The sequence below is a fragment of the Myotis nattereri genome (assembly GCF_964212035.1).
Source record: "Myotis nattereri genome assembly, chromosome: 14".
Taxonomy (NCBI): Eukaryota; Metazoa; Chordata; class Mammalia; order Chiroptera; family Vespertilionidae; genus Myotis; species Myotis nattereri.
The window spans coordinates 48,226,250-48,247,388 of record NC_138089.1 but is presented as its reverse complement, the minus strand read 5'-3'; the positions used below and the strand labels follow the sequence as shown (position 1 = coordinate 48,247,388).

At 39.9% G+C, this 21,139-nt stretch overlaps 1 protein-coding gene across 1 annotated transcript in view; it reads left to right on the top strand.

Annotated features, from left to right (window-relative positions):
* Positions 1–3,887: 3,887 nt before the first annotated feature.
* GADL1 (glutamate decarboxylase like 1) overlaps positions 3,888–21,139 on the top strand; it is a gene marked incomplete at both ends in the record, with an annotated part of 135,744 nt that continues 118,492 nt past the window's right edge. Inside the window, one exon of the mRNA XM_081106366.1 lies at positions 3,888–3,924. Within this exon, the coding sequence (XP_080962492.1) occupies positions 3,888–3,924 (37 nt within the window). The remainder of the gene's footprint in view (positions 3,925–21,139) is intronic.

Genomic DNA, 21,139 nt, shown 5'->3' with positions numbered 1-21,139 from the left:
CTCCTTGGCTCTGGTTTCACCCTATGGCCATCCCTGCTTCTGGCTGTCCCCCATATGCTACTGCCTCTCCCCATCTGTCCCCAAATTAGAACTCTTCACTGGTTCTTCATTGCCTTTAGGAGAAAGTCTAAGCTTCTAAACATGGTCTGTAGGTCTTTCATGACTTAGGGCATGCTCCCTTCTCTACCCTTATGTCTGGACACCCCAAGCTCCCACTTTTCCCCTTCCAAGATTCACAGACCCAATTATGGATGCTGGGCAAATGCTAACTCTTTACCCATGTTGGTCCCTCTGCCTAGAAAACTGGTATTCTACCTCATTTCCTCAACCCCATCAATATGATAAACTGGAATTCAGTTTTCAAATATCTGTACTCTCTAAGGACCATTTTTTTGAAAGGTTTTGGTACAATCCATTGTAAAAATTGGGCACGAGCTTTGTGATGACAGAGATGGCATTCCAAGCATGGGTCTGAAATTCCTCACTTCTGTGTTTGTGGACAGGTTACTTAAGCTGAGCCTCTGTTTGTTCATCTATAAAAAGGGGACAATAATAATTTTCGTTCCTATAAGGATTATGGGAGGGAATGTATGAAAAGCAATTGGCAGAGTTCCTAGTTGATAGCACATGTTAAAAATGATAGCAACTAGCCCTGTCAGGTTTGGCTCAGTGGATAGAGCATTGGCCTGCGGAATGAAGGGTCCTGGGTTTGATTCCAGCCGAGGGCACGTATCTCAGTTGCAGGCTTGATCCTCAGCCCTGTTCAGGGCATGTGTGGGAGGTAACAAATCGATGTTTCTTTCTCTTCCTCTCTCCCTCTCCCTTCAACCTTCTAAAAAAAAAATAAAGACAATCTGCATTTTTAATCAATACTGGTTAATAATGCAGATACTGGTTAAAAATGTGGATTGACCATTTACTGGTTAATAATGAGGATTTTGTAATCAAAGAAAACATGAGAATTGCAAGAGAATCATCAAAAGTGCTTTATTCAAAGTAATGTCCATCACTAGCTACACATTTCCCTCATCTTTCAGGTAATTTGTGGGTACTGTCCCAATAGAACTTTTCTTGTTTTGAGGCAGACCATTAAGAGACCCAATTTTCCACTTCTTGATACGTTTTGAAGTGCTGCTCAGAAAGTGTGTGCACCATCGATCAGAACATAATCTGAAGGAGCAAGGTCTGGTGAATACAGCGGATGGGTTAATACTTCCCAGGCAATATCTTTTAACGTGTCTTTAACTGGTTTTGAAGTGTGTGATGGTGTGTCATCATGAAGCAAACTTACTTTGCCATGTCTTCTGGCCCATTCTGCTGGTTTTTACCATCAAAGCATGGTTCAAATGAATTATTAGTTGTTGATAGCAATCAGTATTAATGGTTTCACCTGGTTTTAGAAGTTCATAATACCATACCTTTCTGATCCCACCAAACACAGAGCATTGTCTTCTTTCCAAAGCTATTTGGCTTTGTAGTCAATGTTGATGGTTGACTTAAATGCATCGATCCATGATTTTGTGCATTTGGGACTCTCAAAATAAATCCACTTTTCATCACCAGTCACAATTCGATGCAAAAAAGATGTTCTTTCATGCCATTGAAGCAACATTTTACTGATGACTTTTCGGTTTTCCATTTGTCTTTCGTTCAGTTGATGTGGCACCCATTTTCCTTCCTTTAAAATATTTCCCATTGCTTATAAACAATTGGAAATTGTTTGCTGAGCAATGTTTAATCTTTCTGCAAGTTGTTTTAGAGTTTGACACGCATCATCATCCAATAATGCTTGTAATTGTTGGTCTTCAAACTTTTTCAGTTAACCTGGACGTTTTTTGTTTTTCACATTGAAATCATCACTTTTAAAGCATTTAAACCAGCTTTCACAAGTATCTTGAGATGGAACATGTTCACCATAAGTTTCCTGAAGTATACAATAACTTTCAGCAGCACTTTTCTTTGAAATAAAGTAATGAATTAAAACTTCCTGCAATGCTCTTATTTTGGCATGAAATTCAACATTTTTAAGTGTAAGAACATCTAAGATGTTAACACCTTCAGAAAGTTTACATATGAAGTTTTGAAGCTTGTTGTCAATACAACAAAATAGCATACATATCAAATCACATATATCCTATATAATAAAGCTGTAATATGCAAATTGACCATCATGCCCTCGCACAAGATAGCCACCCCCATGTGGTCAAAGATGGCTGCCTCCATGTGGTCACAAGATGGCCACCACAAGATGGCCACCAGGGGAGGGCAGTTGGGGGGGACCACACCTGCAGGGGAGGGCAGTTAGGGGCAATCGGGCTGGCAGGGGAGCAGTTAGGTGTCGATCAGGCTGGCAGGGGAGTGGTTAGGGGGTGATCAGGCTGGCAGGCAGAAGCGGTTATGGGCAATCAGGCAGGCAGGCAGGCGAGCAGTTGGGAGCCAGCAGTCCCGGATTATGAGAGGGATGTCCGACTGCCCACAGGGATTGGGCCTAAACTGGCAGTCGGATATCCCCAAGGGGTCCCAGATTGGAGAGGGTGCAGGCTGGGTTGAGGGACACCCCCCTACCCCACACAAATTTCGTGCACCAGGCCTCTAGTATCAATATATGTGTAAGTCCATCTATTGAAAAAAATCTGCGTTATTAACCACTACACCTACTATACAAAAGAATAGATGGGGAGGGGACTCAGAAACTTCATAAAACTTGTCTGTGGGGTCTTTACATTAATATTTTTAATAATTCTAGTTGTAGGCATATTAGGAATAATCAGCTCCAATTTGAGAGAAAAGATCTGAATAACTTTACTGATAGAGCCTTTACCTGTGCCGGCCAGAGGAAACAATTCACCTGGGCAGGACTGACACTAGGCTCTGTGCAAAAGTAAACCAAGGTCTTTATTTTCAGCCTGTTGAAGAATCTGGATTATATATGCAGTTCCCTAATGTAGTTGTCATAAACTTGCTTCAAAGTGGCATTAACTGATTGCTCCTATCACATCAACAGCTCAGTTAAAAGCTCCTAAGGGAATTTCACTTTAAACATAAAGCTTGTTGGAGGAATGACAAAAAAGCAGCACTCACTGATTAAATTTAAATTTACAATAGGAACATGGCTAACACCCAACTTCCCTGGGCTTGCTGGAAGAAACACGGTGTTGAGAAAAATGTTAGTCTAAAATCCAAACAAATATTTCACCTTTCTAACTCACCACCTCCTTTTGCTCATAACCACCAGCAACAAGGTGCCTATCCCTTCCCCTTCTCCAAAGGTGGAATTAGGCAGAGGCAAAAGTCTCTGAAATCCGATCGGCAAAAGGAATTCGCTTGTAGAACTCTTAAATGTCAAGGCAGTACTGAATGAATGGGTAGAGGATCCTGTTCACCTCAGATGCCCGAACAGAGGTCCCCTGAGCAGGCATCGTATTTAGCTTAGGGCTTCTCAGGCCAGATCAGACCCTGCAAAGTGGTTACTCCAAAGAGCTGGACTTTGGGGAGATCAGGGACCAAGTTTCCCTTACCTGCCTCTTCCAGCCTCTGGCCTAGAAGGGCTGCTGGGGGTACTTCCTACCTATTCCCACCCAGGCAAATACACACAGTCCCCATGCCTCCCCCGGGGCAGAAGGCCCCTGGCCCTGAGCCAAGTGAGCGCCATGCAGCCAGTCTCACGCCAAGTATTAACAGAGAGCAGCGGTCTCCAGGAGGCTGGCACAGAAGCCTGGGATGGCAAAGTGAAAGAAGCGTCCTGCGCGCACCCAGGCCCCTCCCCTTGCAGTGGCTGTACCCAGGTGCACCTCCTGGTCCCCCAGGGGGGCGCTGCCTCAGCAACCGCAGCCGCTGCCAAGACTGCGGGAGCTGCGCAGGGGGCAGCACGGAGTTGGGGAGCAGCAATGAGCAGCGACCAGGACCCCGAGTGCCCTGTGGACGGTAATGACTCTCCTGGCGAGGCTGCTGTTTATAGTCTTTAACTGCCCCCCTCCCCCTCCCCCTCAGGCAGGTTTTAATCTCCCCGCTGCTGGTTGGCAGAGGGAACTAGAAGGGTCATTTCCCTGTAAGGTGGCTGGGATGGATAGGGAGTCTCTCTTTCTGCATCTGTTAGGGTTACCTCTAGAATTAAACAAGTTAACGTATATAAAGAGCAGAGAACCGCGCTTGTAACAAACAATGCGCACTATGGGGTTTGTTGAAAGGCGTTTAGGGTTTCAGGGCTCAGTGTGCTGCTGTGAGGATCCTTAGACACAAAGAGAAATACCTTCCCTGAAAGAAAGGTGATTTTGCTTCTACTTTGGGACATGCACAGTGTCACCCTGCCCTCCCACCTCCACCCACTACTCTGCAAACAGGCATTAAGAGAGGTTGCCTTAATCTTTCAGAGGGGTGATGCCCGAATGTACTTCTGACTGAAGCTTGGGGGTGGGAGACTGGGACTTGGCTTGTCCAAGAAGGCGCTGTGGCAGCAGAATTCCCCAAAATGACTTTATGACTCGGAGTCGTTAGACCAACTGTGAAATAACCGGGACAAGGGTCTCAGATTGCTTTGAACATGTGATGAAATGCTCTGAGGCCTTTTCCCTTCCGAATTCACCTAGAATACATGTTTGGATGTTTGCTGAAGATTCCAAGCTAGACTCCTTCACCGCCTCCCTGTACCTCCTGGCTAAGAACCTCTGCTTTGAAAGGTTCTTATGATTATGGCTATGGGAGCATTTTACTAACTAGCTAGTTGTTGACCCTTTAGGAGGAGTGCTCCTCTAGGAATAACTCCCCTTTGCATCAATAACCCTTTTGGATAATGCAGCTGCCGTTCAGTTGAAACTCTCAGGGGGCTTGGGCCCCGCAGGTACGTCAGGTACACTGGCGTGGCTTCCCTGGGGACCAGTCCTTTTCAGCGCTGGGAGTCTGCACAGGAGTTGGCAAAACAAGGACCAAGTGCTGCAAGAAACGTTTCATTCCTTTTATAGTCCCAACGAGTGTTCCCACGTAATTGCTCTGTATTCTCTTTAAAAATTTTTTTTAAAATTTGCATTGGTATTGTTTTCATTATATGGTATAAAAATGCTGGTACTTTAAACTACTGGAGCCCATGGTAAAACTATTACTTTTGTGTTCCCAGAGTCAACACACACTGTAATGTAAGACATCTGGCTATTTGAGAACTAATTGAGAAGTGTAAATCATATTGTTGGTTTAAAAATGCGCTAATAATATGTCAGGCTTCCTCATTTGAGGCACAGTTGGGCAGGAAAATGGTATCTAACTACCTTATCCCTGAACTGTTTTGTTTGCTTTGTTTTTAATCTTAATTTATGTTTTAAAGCCACACAGCCCTTAGAACTGATATAAACTTTTTAAAAAAGCATCTATTCTTCCTTTGGGTGGGGGGCTGTAATTGGACTTATTTATTTATTTATTTTTAAAAAATCTTTATTGTTGAAAGTATTACATATGTCTCCCTTTCCCGCCCATTGACCCCTTCTAGCAAGCCCCTACCTCCCCACCCCCATCCCAGGCCTTCACCACTCCATTCATTGTCTGTGTCCATGGTTATGCATAAAAGCATACAAGTTCTTTGGTTGATCTCTTCCCTCCCATCCACCCACCCTCACCTTCCCTCTGAGATTCCACAGTCTGTTCCACATGTGTTCTTGTAACCAGGCATGTCTGTAGTTTCTGAGGATTTCAGTGGTTGGCATATATAAATAGTGAGGTGTGATATTTAACCTTAAATCTGAACTCCAGAGGATACTGGAAAGCTTAGGCTGCTGTTATTCTTGAGCGGGCGATAAGGCAATAACATGTCTAATAACACCTAACTGTGCCAAATGTTTGCTATACCATCTTAAAAGAGTACAGGATATGTATCTGTCAGACTTAGTAAACTTCCAAGTATAGATGACACGATCGTGCAAGGTGACATTTGATCAGTATGTTAAATGATATGCCTGTGTTGGACTCCATTGCAGGATATCTGTTACAGACCTGGCATTACAGCAGAAAGTCACAAGGAATCCTATTTCAGATAGAGAATGCTTATTCTACGCCTCATGCTTTCATACCGCTCAGCTTATGAGTTTATGATCTTGCCATAGTATATCCAAGAGAAGTTTAGGCAGTTAATTACACCAGATTCAGTTTTTAATTCCACTAAAATAAATAATACTTTGGACTCTAATAATATTTTCCTTTGTGGTTTGAAATTAACCTTCCACATAATTTGGTGGGCAAAGTCATTGTTTTAATTTTATCCATTGTTTTGATTTTTGTTGAAACTATTAAAATGGAAACAAATTTCAAGTTTTAATGGAGGAGGATAGAATTGTTTTTTGCTGTGAAAAGCTGACTTTTGTGTACTGTTATAAATCTGGTATAGTATAAAACGATAACATTCAGGAACAAATTTTCTGCGTAGTTTATTTTTTTTTTTTTTGCCCCGTCTTTATCTTTTGGTTTTCTTTCTCTCTGCAACCCTTTCAGTTTTCATTTCCTATTATTTTTTAATCATTTAAATGAAACCCACTGCAGGCAAATTCATTGCCCATAGATCACTTCTCACTTAGGATAGAAGTGTTAAGAACATCTATTCAGCACTTACTATCTGCTATGCTGAGCTCCAAGTCTATCTTATTTGATCCTTCCTCTTCACTAATCACTAACAAGTCAGTGCAAGGGGAATCAGTATTGTCTGCCTTTTTTTTTTTTTTTTAAATAAAACTGAGGCTCTAGTGTATTAGCTCTGAACATTCAACCCCGGCCCTCTATCTCCAGATCCCACACTCCTAACACCTAACTCCTGGCCCCTAGTACCTCCTGCTGGGCCATAATACTGCATGTCTACAGGTGATTTGAGCAGCATCATAGGAAGAATCCTGGAAGGACCCTAGGATATGGCTCTAAGCTCATTAAAGTGACAGCAGCATTCTCTCCTCTTCCTTTGTCTGGGAAAGCTGAGAGGAAAGACTGTCAGTATTTAAAGGTTCCTACTGATGACAGGCCTGGGGCTCACTCCATCTCTAGTGTCAGGATGGAAGCCTAGGCTTGTCCCTGGGGGTAGGAACCCTCTGGTTGTTAGGAATAAAAGTCAGCTTGGCCTTTCTGAGGGAAAAGGGCAGTGTGTCCCATGGCACTGGCTTTCAGAGGAAGTTTACCAGTACTCACATTATTTTAGGTCACTACAATGAGACCATTTTAGAAGGTGGAGCAGGCAGACCCGTGGTGGGTCATGCTGTTCTCTGCTTCTCTGCAGGCAACTATGCGGAACAGAGGAAGGAGAAAAATGCAAGCTCTCTGCCTGCGCCTCCTGTGTATCTCTGGATAAGAATTTATCCTCTGGGAGTCTCAGTGTCTTCATCTGTACAGTAGGGACAAAAATATCCATCATTTGAATGATTGTAAAGATTAGGAATAATATACAGCATAATACTATACTGTGTAGCAGGTAGAGGGCTCCCTTAAATACACTTACTGTATTTTGAAAATTGGATGTAGAGGTCAACGAGGTAATTGGAATCTCTAATTTGTCAGTGTTTCCTAATTGTTTTGTGCTTTCGAGATGGCTACTGTTGAGTTTCCTTTCTTAGTATCCTTTCTTTGCAGGATTACTTCCAGGAACAAGAACCTGCTTAAAGCAGGATAGTTTTTTCTTCTTCCTCTTTTTTAAAACAACAACAACAACAACAACACATTTTTATTGATTTCAGAGAGGAAGGGAGAGGGAGAGAGAGATAGAAACATTAATGATGAGAGATAATCATTGATCTGCTGCCCCCTGTACGACCCCAACTGGGGATCTAGCCCACAACCCAGGCATGTGTCCTGACCGGGAATCGAACCGTGACCTCCGGGTTCATAGGTTGATGCTCAACCACTGAGCAACACCGGCCAGGCTTCCTCTTCTTTTTGAATCACACTTCTTTGTGAATATATGTGTGAATGAGTAACCTTTAACCTTATATATTTATATGCTTGGCATAGGTTTTAATGTTTCGTTTATAACAGCTATGGGAGCACCATAATCATGTTTTCTTTCTAATTTCTCATTGCTTCTTCTGTTTTCTGTCTGAGAAGAGGGATCCTGGGTTGCTTTTTCTAAGATCTGCCAGTAGCATCACCATTCCCTTCCAGGTGGGGGACTCCTTTCAGTCTTGAAGGTAATCCCTAACACCCCGTGTTTGAGATTTTCCCTCATGGGCACTCTAATCCCCTCCCTGTTATCCAGCCCTGCTTACTGCTTCTCTTTAAGTCCTGATCTCTTCATTTGAGGATGGTAGAATGGATATGGAAAAGGGAAAATACTGGGAAGAACATTATATCTCAGAACTAGAATTCTTCTCCATTAACTTGGTGCCTGGCACTCATTGGTTCTGGCACAGCCCCTTTCTCTCCTTTCCTGCTTTCCCTTCACATTGAGCTCGTGATGATTCCTGAGACTGAAACTCCACCATGATTGGTTCTGCTTTGCGTCCATTAAACTTGTTTTCGGCATATGAGAGATTGGTTATATAGAACACTTTGCTATCATCTTGTATGCTTGGGACCATCACCCAGATGAAGAAACATAATTGTCCCATCATCCTGGGCACATGTCTTATGTGCCCCATTCCAATGATAGCCGCTTTCCTCCCTAGAAGTAACCATTCCCCTGATTTTGATAGTATTTCTTAATTGCATTTTTTATAGTTTAACTGTCCAAGTATGTCTTTCTAGACATAATCATTTAGTGTTACCCATTAAAAAATTGTGATTTTTTAATTTATAGATTTACCCTCCTGTCCTTTTTTAATTCTTATAATTTATCTGTTGAAGAATCTGGGCCACTTGACCTATAGGATCCTCCACGAACTGAATTTTGCTGCTTTTGTTCTCATGGTTCAGCATTTTTATTGAAGACTGCCTTTTTTTGAACTCCAGCTCTTCCACTTGTCTAAGTTACATTTCTTAGTCTAATCCTTAAATTATAGAAACAACCATGAAGTCATTTTGTCTATTAGGCTTTTTATTATTAGACAGTAAATCATTTTACTGAGCTTCTTATATTCATCTCATTTTTTGCATTAACTTCATTAAGCATTGTAATGAGTTGGTTAAAAGTTGATACCATCATTTACCAATTAGTTTAAGTATTAGTAATATGGAAATATTATCTGGCAGCTTTGAAAACTTTTAATTTTTTAAGCCCCTTTTTAAAATCTGTTTTCAGAAATTTTTATATTTTGTCCTATTTTACTTTTGAGCTCATATTTAATTTTCAGGCAATTATTTCTTCTCTACCATTAGTAGTTGGAATGCAATAATGTTTAGAAATATGGTTTAGTTTGTAAATTATAAATGCTGGGTTACTTAAATTACAGTATATTGCAGAATAGTTTGTACAGTAGGAGTCCATTTTGTTGAAAAATAGTAATTCATTTATACTTATGGAACTGGAGCAGAAAGAATTTACACTTGAGAATTAAAAGTAATTGTGCATGATTGTGTGAATAATGTATTTTTTCTTAGGTTCTTCTTATCTGTCTTTTCTGTAGGGGGTCTTCAGTGTTCTGACAGAAAAAAAGAAAAATAATAATTTGGTAAAGGAGAGGGTTAGTATGGGGCTTTGTTTGGCTTAAATGTTTTTCTCATTCAATTTAGGCCAGGCTTTCCAACTGTATTTATCTGGTTTGATTTTTATCATCTTACATAGGCATGGATGTAATTTTTATTATTCAAACAAATCCTTACACTGACATCTAAATGTGTTCTTATTAACCCCCTATTGCTGAATACTCAGGTTATTTTAACATTTTTTTAAAAAATATATTTTATTGATTTTTTACAGAGAGGAAGGGAGAGAGATAGAGAGTTAGAAACATCGATGAGAGAGAAACATTGATAAGCTGCCTCCTGCACATCTCCTACTGGGGAGGTGCCCGCAACCCAGGTACATGCCCTTGACCGGAATCGAACCTGGGACCCCTCAGTCCGCAGGCCGACGCTCTATCCACTGAGCCAAACCGGTTTCGGCTATTTTAACATTTTTATCACAAACAAGATAGAGGGAAAAATAACTGACTAAAAATTAATTCAAAATACATAGCCAAAGAAAGAATTGGGAGAGAGCTTTAATATTCTAGAAAAGGATTACCAATGTTTTAAGGCAAAAATAGAGTTGAAAATTTGCCCAGATGTGCCTAAGCATTACCAATTGGAAATGCAATGACAAGAAATATTTGTTTTTTTAACAAATGGTCATCTTGACCAAATTGCATTTGGTCAAATTGCTGTTGGACAAACAGGAGGGGAAAGGAAAAGGTTTGAGCTTTGCTCCTTGTAGACCAAGACAGCAGTTCATTGACTGGTGCAATGGAAGTGATAAGAGACAACACTACTTACCTCATGGGATTTTATGAGAACATATGTCAAGTACCTGGCACATTGAAGATAAGTATGTCCTATCTTCCTCCCTCAATAATTTTATCAAACTGGATTACATGGGTAAATATTCATGCAACTCCATGGAGAGTTTGTTTGGAAATAGATTTGTTTTAAATAAATCCTCCAAACTAAATAACAAATGCATTATTTTATGAGGAAAGAAGATTTGGACTCCTATGAGTCCTAATAGAGTAATTGAAAAAGGGACAGTGATTTTTAAGATTCTTCCTGCTCAAAACTGAAATAGCACAGAGAGAATACAATAGAAAAAATGTAGCATGGAAGATAGATTTTTTTTTTCCTGCTATTAAATTATGACAAATGAGTTCAGTATCTCCCTGAGTCTGTGCAAGGACAGAGTCTATCTCTGATGGATTTAGGGAACTAAAGTTGGTCCTGTATCTGTTGCCATCACTGGTTTAAGGACTGTCCCTTCAATAGGCACTGAACACTTGCACTTGAAATGAATCACAGAGACCCTCAATGTCTGTTTTCACCTGATACTTATTTTATGAAAGATACATCGGTAAAGTAAATATTATGTTATATGTTTTTACCACTACAATAAAAGAAAGTCTAATTTAAAAACTAAATCACAAATAAATAAAAATATTTAAGGATAGAAATATTTATAAAATAATTTAAAAATATGCTTGCTTCCCTGAACAAGTTTAATCTTTTTTATATCGTAGCATTGCCATTGTGACCACTGGATAACATTATAACATTTCTCAAGAGCTGAGATGTGCCCAGCTGATTGTCCTTTCATTGAATGATGTCAGATTTCTGTTCTTGAATTCTTGCATCTTTTTTAATATTGTTTGTATTTCCCTCATTACAGTCTCCTGTAGGTGTCAACTATATTTTCTGTTCTCCCATAAATAGTAGTAGCATCTTTAATCATCACTTTCCACACTTCCTTCAGTTTATTGCTTGTAACATGGTTATCTCATCTTCTTGTGTGTGTGTGTGTGTGTGTGTGTGTGTGTGTGTGTTTATCACACAAGAGGTTGGACTTGTACATAATATAAGGTGGATTGCTTCTGAATGAGGTATGAAAAAGGTCTATATGAGAAGAGTTTATAATTATCTGTTATATTGACAATTTTCTATTTATTTTGAATTCATCTATATTTTTGTATATGCTCTAGATATTTTCAATGGCCAGGTAAGAAGAGTGTGTATAAATGGAAAAAATATTTTTATGTAAACATATACATGATTAATTATAGTTTGTGCTCATGATTTGAACCCTCTGATAACATTTTATTGCTCAATAGATACACATGTAAACAAAGTTGTCAGGTAAGTTCCAATTTAAAGGAAAAGCATAGCTTTCTTCTCACTGGGAGTATGATTGATCTCTAACTCTTGTGGAGAGAACAATGACTGCATCTTCTCTCCTAACTTGTTCTGTTTCCACTGCTCCCACCAGCATCACCATTAAGAGGTCCACAGTACAGCTTACAAGGTGCTGAAGATTCGTTTCTCACTCTTTTTTACACTGTACCTGATTTTTAAGAGCTTTGTTGAGGTGACTTATATATTACAAAATTCGCCTGTTTGAATGTGCAATGCAATTTTTAGTAAATTTACAGAATTGCGCATCCCTCACCACAATCCAATTTTAGAGCAGATTCAAAATAATATTGCTATGCTTGTCTGCTCTTTCTGAATACCTTGCTTCTTTGCCAGCAGTTGTATTCCTGAGAGAGATTATGATCTTTACAAGTAGAATGCAAAGAGAAAGACAATTACTGTTTAGGTTCCAGTGGCCAAAATAAGAGTTTCAAAACAAAACAATAGTTTTACAAGTCAGGCTATTGCCTTAAGATAGGGCTTTCTAAATTCTCTTATTTCCCCTTTAACATGATCTACTAGGCCTAGAAGACATAATCATGGAATTTTGTCCTTAGCACAGAGAAGATACTCTTTTACACCTTTAAAAGTTATCCAAGAAGTTAGGATCCAAAAAAGCAATAGTTAATGTAGGAAGAGGCAATGAAAAGAATCTCCATTATAATCTGAGATGATAATGGGGAGAGAAAAAGAGATTGAGCCCGTCCAGTGTTGCTCATTGGTTGAGCATCAACCTATGAGCCAGGAGGTCTCCCTTCCTCTCTGAAATCAATAAAAATACATTTTTTTAAATTAAAAAATAGAGAGAGAGAGATTGAAGCATGAGAAGCAAGTGTTGAAATACCTGGTCTCTACTTCTTATTACTTACAATCCAAGTCAAGGGCAGGGAGGGGTAGTAGATTATAGAAATACTGAAGACAACAACAGAGATCTTGACCAACATCACCTGAAACAAGACCACCTTGGAACTAATTCCATGCAAAAGTGAAGGTTCAGTGAAGTCGGATGAGGGAGAGTCTGGATTTAGTTCCTTAAGGAGTGGAGGTGACTCAGAAGGACCCTCAGAGGAAGGTAGCAGGATTGTGTCCCCTTGATCCTCCCAGGATCCCACTTTGATAAGGAGGAAGGCAGAAACCAGGGGATGTACCTGCTCTGTTTTCTGTTGGGGAGCCTGATGAGATACATGATTAAGGAGGTGGCATACGCCCAGGAGATACCACCCCCAACAGCAAGCACCCCCAGTACCTGGCCAAGATGAAGAAAAGAGACCACGAACATGCCTCAGCCCTGATTTTCAGATGGGAAAGGAGTAAAGACGTGGATACGTGACATTGCCCAGAGACAAAGGTGCCAGTGGACACCACACTGACTCAAGGACCTACCACTCTTCCTCCATCTTAAAGTTGATTAACACCTGCTTTTCTCTCTATGTAACTAGAAACCATTAAGAACAGTATTAGGTGAGGTGGGGAATGGAAGTCTGAGGGGTCAAGCCCTTTTACCCAGTAAACCTGAGCATTGCCTGAAGGGACTGTTCAATTTATTGTATCTGACCAAATTTTAAGATGCTATGTGGGTCAAATGAAATAAATTTTGTTACCTCTTTCCAGCAATGGGTACTCAAGGGAAGACAAGATTAATTAGGGACCAAAATAAAGATGCTATGTTTTCTAGTATATCTGAGTGTCATAAAGGTAATGGTGCCACAAATAGCCTTGCAATACATGAAAGTGGTGCTTGAGCCACTGCCATTAACACAGGCACTGACTTGAGCAGTGTAATTGCCAAAGATACACATGCACAAAGCTGGTCTTAGGTCTCCTGATGAAGTGTCCCTTGGTAAGTGAGGCTTAGTAGATAAGTTCTCCGTTTTTTAAAGGAAAAAGCAGTGGGTGTCAAATGTCAATCAGTCATATGGGCATTTGAAGCTGAATTATCCCTTCATTAATTCCTGCCTACAAACTCTTTGTTTAAGCAAAATAATACAGAGATGCTTTTGAGATAACATAGCTTCCCGTGCCCGAAGTGGGTTGATTGTGTTGTGAGGAACACTTTCAGAAATGCTGGAAGGTGATTTATGTTAATTACATAAATAGGAATATAATTGAAAAACTGACATTAGCCATAGAATCATTGACAGAATATGGCAAGTCATTGTCGAGCATCATTTAGCTGAGAGCATGCTTAATCAGAGATGTTAAAGTACTACTTACAAAACTACATAGGGCTAGAGTTCAACTAAAACTCCCCATCTCAAATTCCAGAGGATTCTTTCTATTCATATTGGCAGAGCATATCATTAAAAGTCAGAAGTCAACCCTGCAAAATACTGGTTAAATCAGAATTGGATTGGTTGTTTGTTTGTTTCTTTGTTTCCACCAGCATCTGAGATGTCTTGATGCAGTGTTTAAAAATTTCAGCATTCAGGAGCTTCTTAATGGGAAATGTTACAGAGCAACTGTCTGAATTATTTGATGTCAGCAAGCCATCGTTAAATATTAAAATCTGTTTTGGTGATTTAGCTGCAGCATTGACAAATCTTAAAATTCCACACAACATTTTTTGCCCATTAAATACATTGCTAAGTCCTCCCTTTGTTTGAGTTTCTTAGCTGATAAGTCTATTCCCAACTCAGTATTCTGGGTCCTTTGTTGTTTGATCCCCTAATGCTTTGTATTGACTTCCACAATCAATAGAGACTTAGTGGATATTTATGACATATCTGTTGTTTCATGTGCTATGTGGGTCAAAGAATACATTCAGGGAACATATTTCCTTCATATGTATTTTCATCATGGTATATTGTTATGCCATCAGCTCAGTTTTATTTTAGTACCTAATTTGTATGAAGCAGCGATAGAGGAGAAAGAAAATCTATGAAAAATTCAATTTCCTAATATTCTTCATCGGTGGCCTTATTTTTCAAGTTGATGGCACAACAAAACAGAATTTTAGAAAGTAATTGTGGAACATACATATGATGACAGTTTTGCCCAGAAGTGTTCATTACAATATGCCAGCTTAGTAGTTAATTGTTTTTTTATTGTTTTGTGTGTGTGTTAGTCCAATCTCCCCGATGAAAGAGGAAGCATGGTTTAATGAAAAGAGAAGAGACGTTGCATCAATTATGGTTTGAATATCAGCTCTGCTTTTTACTACACCAGCTGTATGACCTTCATCAAGTTAACTAACCTTTCTGATTCTCATTTCCATATTTGTAGAATTGGGTTTGATTCTTGTTTCATAAAGTGTATGAAGATTTGTGCAAAAGCATATAATGTGAGTGCCTTCACTACTTTGTACCTTGTGAAGAAGACCATCTAATCCCTTTGGTAATGAAAACTTATGTGGATAGAGAGGTTCAAGCAATCTCAATCTTCCCAGCTAAACTCAACTCCAAGCCAACACGCAAGTTGATCAGTTGTGTGAGTGAGCCTAGACAAGACCAGCGGAATTACCCAGCTAAGTCATAGCATCATGAGAAATAATACATCACTGTTGTTTTAACCGTACCAGACCGCTGTACCGATTTTTCGGTAATTTCCACACAAAGGTGGAATATTGGCGCTAGATGAAAGGTAGATGAAAGGTAGACCTATTTTCTACAATGTCTCCAAGTTCCATCGTATTCTAACTACTTCTTTGCATGTAACTAACATTTTTCTATATCATGTTGGTTTTTTCTCTTTAATGCTCAGGAGCCCAGGTATAGGGGACAGTTAGGTTTAGGGCCTCAGGTCTGGTAGGATTAAGCTACTAAATTTTGTGGTAATTTGTTACATGACTCTAGAAAACTGATGCACCCTCCCAATAAATTATTTGTCTGCTTAACTTAACCAGAGTGAGTTTTAGTTGTTTTTATCTTCACAGGGTTCTTATGTGTGATAAACGCACTACTGTTTATGAAGGACTTCCTAAAAACCTGGCACATAGTAAATGCTAAATAAATGCTAACCATTACTATGTGAAATAGGCTCTACATTCTTATGAGAGGTGAAGTATGGACAACCCTGAGAGGCTCTGACAGACCCATAGAAGAGCATATCGAAGCATCAAACACTGTGTGTGTCAGTAATTCTCAGTTCCCTTAAATTAAAAAAATTAGGACATTTGCTAAATTATCTGTAAATGCTTGTCAAGCTCTAAGATCCCATGCTCCTACATGAAATTGGCGAAAGCAACCTTGGCACAAATTCTAGATGGATACAAACCCATGCATGGGTGGGTATCAGCTGTGGCGTACCTATGCCAAGTCTTCATGATCTGTTTGTGTGGTATTCTGTGATACTTCATTTACCAACACCAGAGTAGCAGTGAGATATGTGGGCATCCCCAGAGCTTCTGCATATAGGGGCACCGTCTATAATATAGTTTATGTGATTGTGTTGGCTCCCAGGTAAATTTTTTTAGAATATTTGCTCTGATTTATATGCGAGTAAAGCTAATTCTATGTAGCCTAAAGGATAAGAAGGAAAAATCTACATCACTGAGCAGTTCATATCTGACCCCAAATTTGTATATCCCACTTAGCAATGCACTTGCCCTCCAACTAAAAGAGTCCCCCCTCTTTGGAAGAAAGTTTAGATCATCTATTTTTTTCCTTTGAGCTCTATCTTACTGCCATTCCAAGCAGCTTCATAGTATATTCTTTCCAATTACATTTAATAAACTCCACAAAAGGGTTCTGGTCAATGTAAATTTCTGCATTTTAGGGTGGCCACATGTGAATGTCACAGTATGTGTGTAGAGGCACTAAGAAGCTGAGAGTAATTGCCCTCACTCACCTAGAAGATGATCTTCCCAAGACCAAGGCTAGGAGACTGAACCCCGAGTACAGATGAGCCTCATATCAGAGTTAATCAATGGATCATGCAAATGAGGCAGCCATCTATAGCATTTATTTAAATTTTCATTTAAATTGCTGGTTAAGTGGAATACATTTAAAATCCTGAAGTCAACACTTAGCAAATTGGTTTTAAAACTATATATTAAATTGTATCACATTGCAACTTAATACATAGTTCCAAGATAATCACTTCTTGCTTAGGAGTACAAATTATGTGTTCAGATAGTTTAGTGTGGTTTATGAGGCACAAGAAGCAATATTTTCTTGTTTGCTTTTTGTGAAAAAGGTAAAATGTAGTAATAATCAACATAACATCTGAACTTAGGCTGTTTGGCTTTAACATCTGACTCTTCCACTTACTAGCTATGTGATGTGGACAATATTTTCATCTCTCTGGCCTCAAATTCCCTCTCTGAAAAACAAAGCTAATAAAGGTATTTTCATCATAGATTTATTATGAGGATTAAATAAGGTAATTCATATAAGGTGCCTAGTTCAGTTCCTGGTCCAATAAATGTTAATTATTGTTATTGTTTAGTAAGTACAGTTGTATTTTTTTTTGTTTCCTTTTTGCCATACTACTTCTAGAAAGGAAAGTCACACAATGGCTTGTTCTATATTTCTTTTTGGCAGTATTGTTCTAGAGTCTTTTTTGCTAAGATAGTACTCTACTCATTGACCTCAAACATCCAGACTTATATGTAAGTGGAATGTTTTTTAAAAAGAGAAAGAAGAAAACACTATATTTATTTTCTGATGGTGACTGGGTGACCTTCCAGCTTTGGAGAACAATACAAATACATGGGAGACTCTAAGGGACCAGAGAGTATACTTAGTAAGGTGTGTCTAGTTGTTTTAACTTTCCTTAGTTGAAGTGCCTAAAGATGCCAAGTTATTCAGAGTATTAGTTATGGTTCCCTAGTTTCACAGAATATAGAATGACACTCACTAAGGGAGAGGGGGGGAGTTATGGAAAGGATCTTGGAGAACTCATAGAAGTGGAGAGAGAGCTACATAATTAGGCCTTGGAAAAGATAGGAGCCAAGGCAACTCTGGAGATATGGAACAGTTGGGACTTAGAGATACCCACAAAAGCAGATAACCTTAACTGATGGTGCCGCCCAAGACAGTGTCCCGGGGGGAGGTTGGCTCCAGTTCAATGCTGGTTAGGCTAACAACACCCCAAGCAAACAAACAAACTAAAATTGGGCATTCTACCTAATTGGTATTAAATCTCAGAAAAGACAGGTGTCACTGATAAAGCAACAAGTAAAATCTAATGCTTTACAAACATATGTAGACAATGAAGACTCAGAGAGGACAAGAAGCCAAGATGGCAGAGGGGGAAATGGCCACAGGAACTGGCAGTGGCTACTGAAGGTGAAGGAAGACACAGTGTACGGCTCCTGGGGAACACATTGCACCTTGGAGGAATAGCTGCCTTTGAGCCCAATAAAAGTACATCATCCACAGCCAAGCTCTACAGCCTGGGCTGCAGTTTACCCTGTAGGTTTGCCAAATCCAGTTTTCTCCTGGAGCCCAACTTAATTCAAGCCCCTGAGAACTGAACTTGTACCCATCAGAAAAGTTCGTAAGGTTTAAAGGTAGGATGGTGGGGTGGAGGTGGGGTGTTCCTAAGAGCTTCCTATCAGTATGACAAAGACGTATAACAACCTTATACAAAGCTTGTTAAGTACTGTTTACTCAAGCAATAAGAATAGTTGATAGATGTCTCTGGAAAACTCATTCCTCTGAAAATATCAGAAGGTTACCCAGTTACTGGCCTAGTACCCAGTGAAAGGAAAATACTTTTGAAATTAAAAATCAATAGATAGGATTTATGGTGCACCGTACATTGATTGACCATTGACAGGGCACTGACAGCTGCTTTTTTTTTTTGAGGGGGGGGGCACTGTTTCAGAGATTTTTTCTTCTGAGGAGCTTGTCCTCTCAGAGAATAGATGATGTTCATGGACCCAGCTCTTTTGTTGAAGGCAGTGCCTTGGTATTTCCACAGAATCTGAATCATCATTTCACTGGCATCCCAGATGCTAATGCAACAGGGCCTTGTAAAATAAAATCCTGGGTGATGGAAAGATGTCACTTTCCAGAAATGTTATATTTTCATCCACCCTTTGCAAGGGAGGAGCCAATGCATGGATATACAAAATGATTTTGTTCCTATCTTATTCTGTAACGTTTTCATCTAACGATCATTTTAGAACACAGGGTTACTGGAGGATAGAAAATGATCCTCCCCATGGACAGTGGCAGGGTTCATGGACAGTAGCCAGGCTCATTAAAAGACACAGGATTCTTGGATCCAAGTTTTCGGTAACACTATTGTAGGGGAGAGATTAAAATAAATATAAACCTACTGTCTTGTCTTTTATCTGATTCATGTCCTCCCTCTCCCTGGCCTGGATTATTGCCATCATATCTCCGCACCTCCAGTTCTTGTTTTCCCATCTGAACTCTACATGAGTACTCACTGCATCTTTCTGAAGCACTCTCCTATCCCATCGGAAGTTCTCAATGGCTGCCTGTTGCCTACCAAGTAACATCTAAAGTCCTCAGTCTCTATTCAAGCTCCTGTAAGATCAGTCACCAGGCCTCCTTTTCACTAGTCACTTTTCCCATTTACAGACCCTGCCCCTTGGACAAACAGCAGTTCTTGAGGTTTCCTGGACACAGACAGACACATACATTTTTCTGCCTCGTTCATGTTTGCTTACTTTTTTGTCACGAATGTTCTTGCTATGACCTTTGTTTCTACCCCATCATAAGCATTTTCTACTAATCGGTGAGAAAATCTTGATACTCTACCCCCACCTCACCACCCACTTACCCAACTTGTCCTTTTCCAGTGGCCTACATAGCAGTATGGCCCCCAGCATTCCCCTGGTGTCTCAGGCCCCAATCCCAAGAGTCACCTTAGGTTCTTTTGTTTTCTTGACCCCCTACACCTACTTCCTCAGTAAGTCCTCTTGGCTTTAGCGCCAAAATGTCTCCCACTTTGCTACATTTCTGCCGCCTCCTTCCTAATCAAAGCTGCCATGATCTGGTGTGTGAACTTCTGCAGTAGCCTCCTAAGCAATGTCCCTGTTTCTACATCTGCCTCCGACAGTCCATCATCCTCATGGTATCAGGGTAATTTTATAACTGCAAACGAGATCATGTTGCTCCTCTGTGTAGAACCCTTTAAGTGGCTTCCTGTTGCTTTTAGAATAAAATACCTTACCTGATCTATCTCTCCAAATCTCACTTATTCCTGCCTTCTTCTTGTTCTCACACTTGAGCCACATTGATCTCTTTCTATTTCTTTAAGTGGCCAATTTGCTGATTATTTGCATTTTTCTGTTTCTTCTACCTGGACTAGTCTCTTTTTCCAGGTCTGGCTCCGTCTCCTCTTTCATGTCTCAGTTCAAATGTGGCTTCTTCAGAATGCTTTTCCCTGACCAGGTTCTAAAATAACTTCTTGTCTGTATTCTATCAAGTCATTCAGGTAATTTTCTTTAGAGCATTTATTAGAGTCTGCAACAAATAAAGAAGAGAGAGAAGCTGGGGGGAAGAAGTGGTTGCAGTTTTAAGTAGGGTTATCAAGGAAGGTCTCACTGAGATGCTGGTGTTTAAGAAAAAAATTGAAGAAGCCAAAGTGATGAGCTTAGAGGACAGAAATAAGAGATGAAGTTTGTGGTCCAAGAGATAATAGGAAAGTGGCTATTGAAGGCCATAGAGGTCATTATAAGAACTTGATCATTGGTTTAATGCGATAAATGGCCATTGGATGGTTTGAGTATAGTAGTCGTCATGTGGTCTGAATGATCTTTTCAAAGGAACATAGGAGCTACCATGTTGAGATTATTCCACATGGCATGCAGGGTACAGGTGGAGGCTGGGGGATCAGTTGGGAGGCTGCTGCTCTAATGTAAGCATTTGATTGTGGTTTGGACTAGTATTTGATGGTTTCAGGAAAGTGTAATAAAAAGCGGTCATATTCTGGCTACATGGACGATTCCTTCCATTGAAAGACTGTTGTTAACCACTATAACTCTAGCAGTTAGATTGGAAGTCCTAGGGTTGCATCTCCAAAGGCCACAGTGTGACCTACTGTACAATCTCCAGAGGGTCTTTTCCAATTTGGGAAAATGCAGGGGGAGGAAGAGTCACGTGATGCCATTTGGCAGTAGAAATGAAATATATCTATTAAGAAAAGAGGAATAATCTATACCCAGTTTTTATAGTATTTCCTTCTTAATAATGGTCTGAATTATGGGCATTTCTCTAATTGGTTGTTATGGAGACAGATCATTTTAATTCCAATTTCAATAGTTGCAAGTTGGTGTTTGACATTTTTTAGTGTGTGTGTGTGTGTGTGTGTGTGTGTGTGTTAGAGAGAGAGAGAGAGAGAGAGAGAGAGAGAGAGAGAGAAGAAGAAGAAGAAGAAGAAGAAGAAGAAGAAGAAGAAGAAGAAGAAGAAGAAGGAGAAGAAGAGAGGAGAGAGGAGAGAGAGACTCTCATCTGAG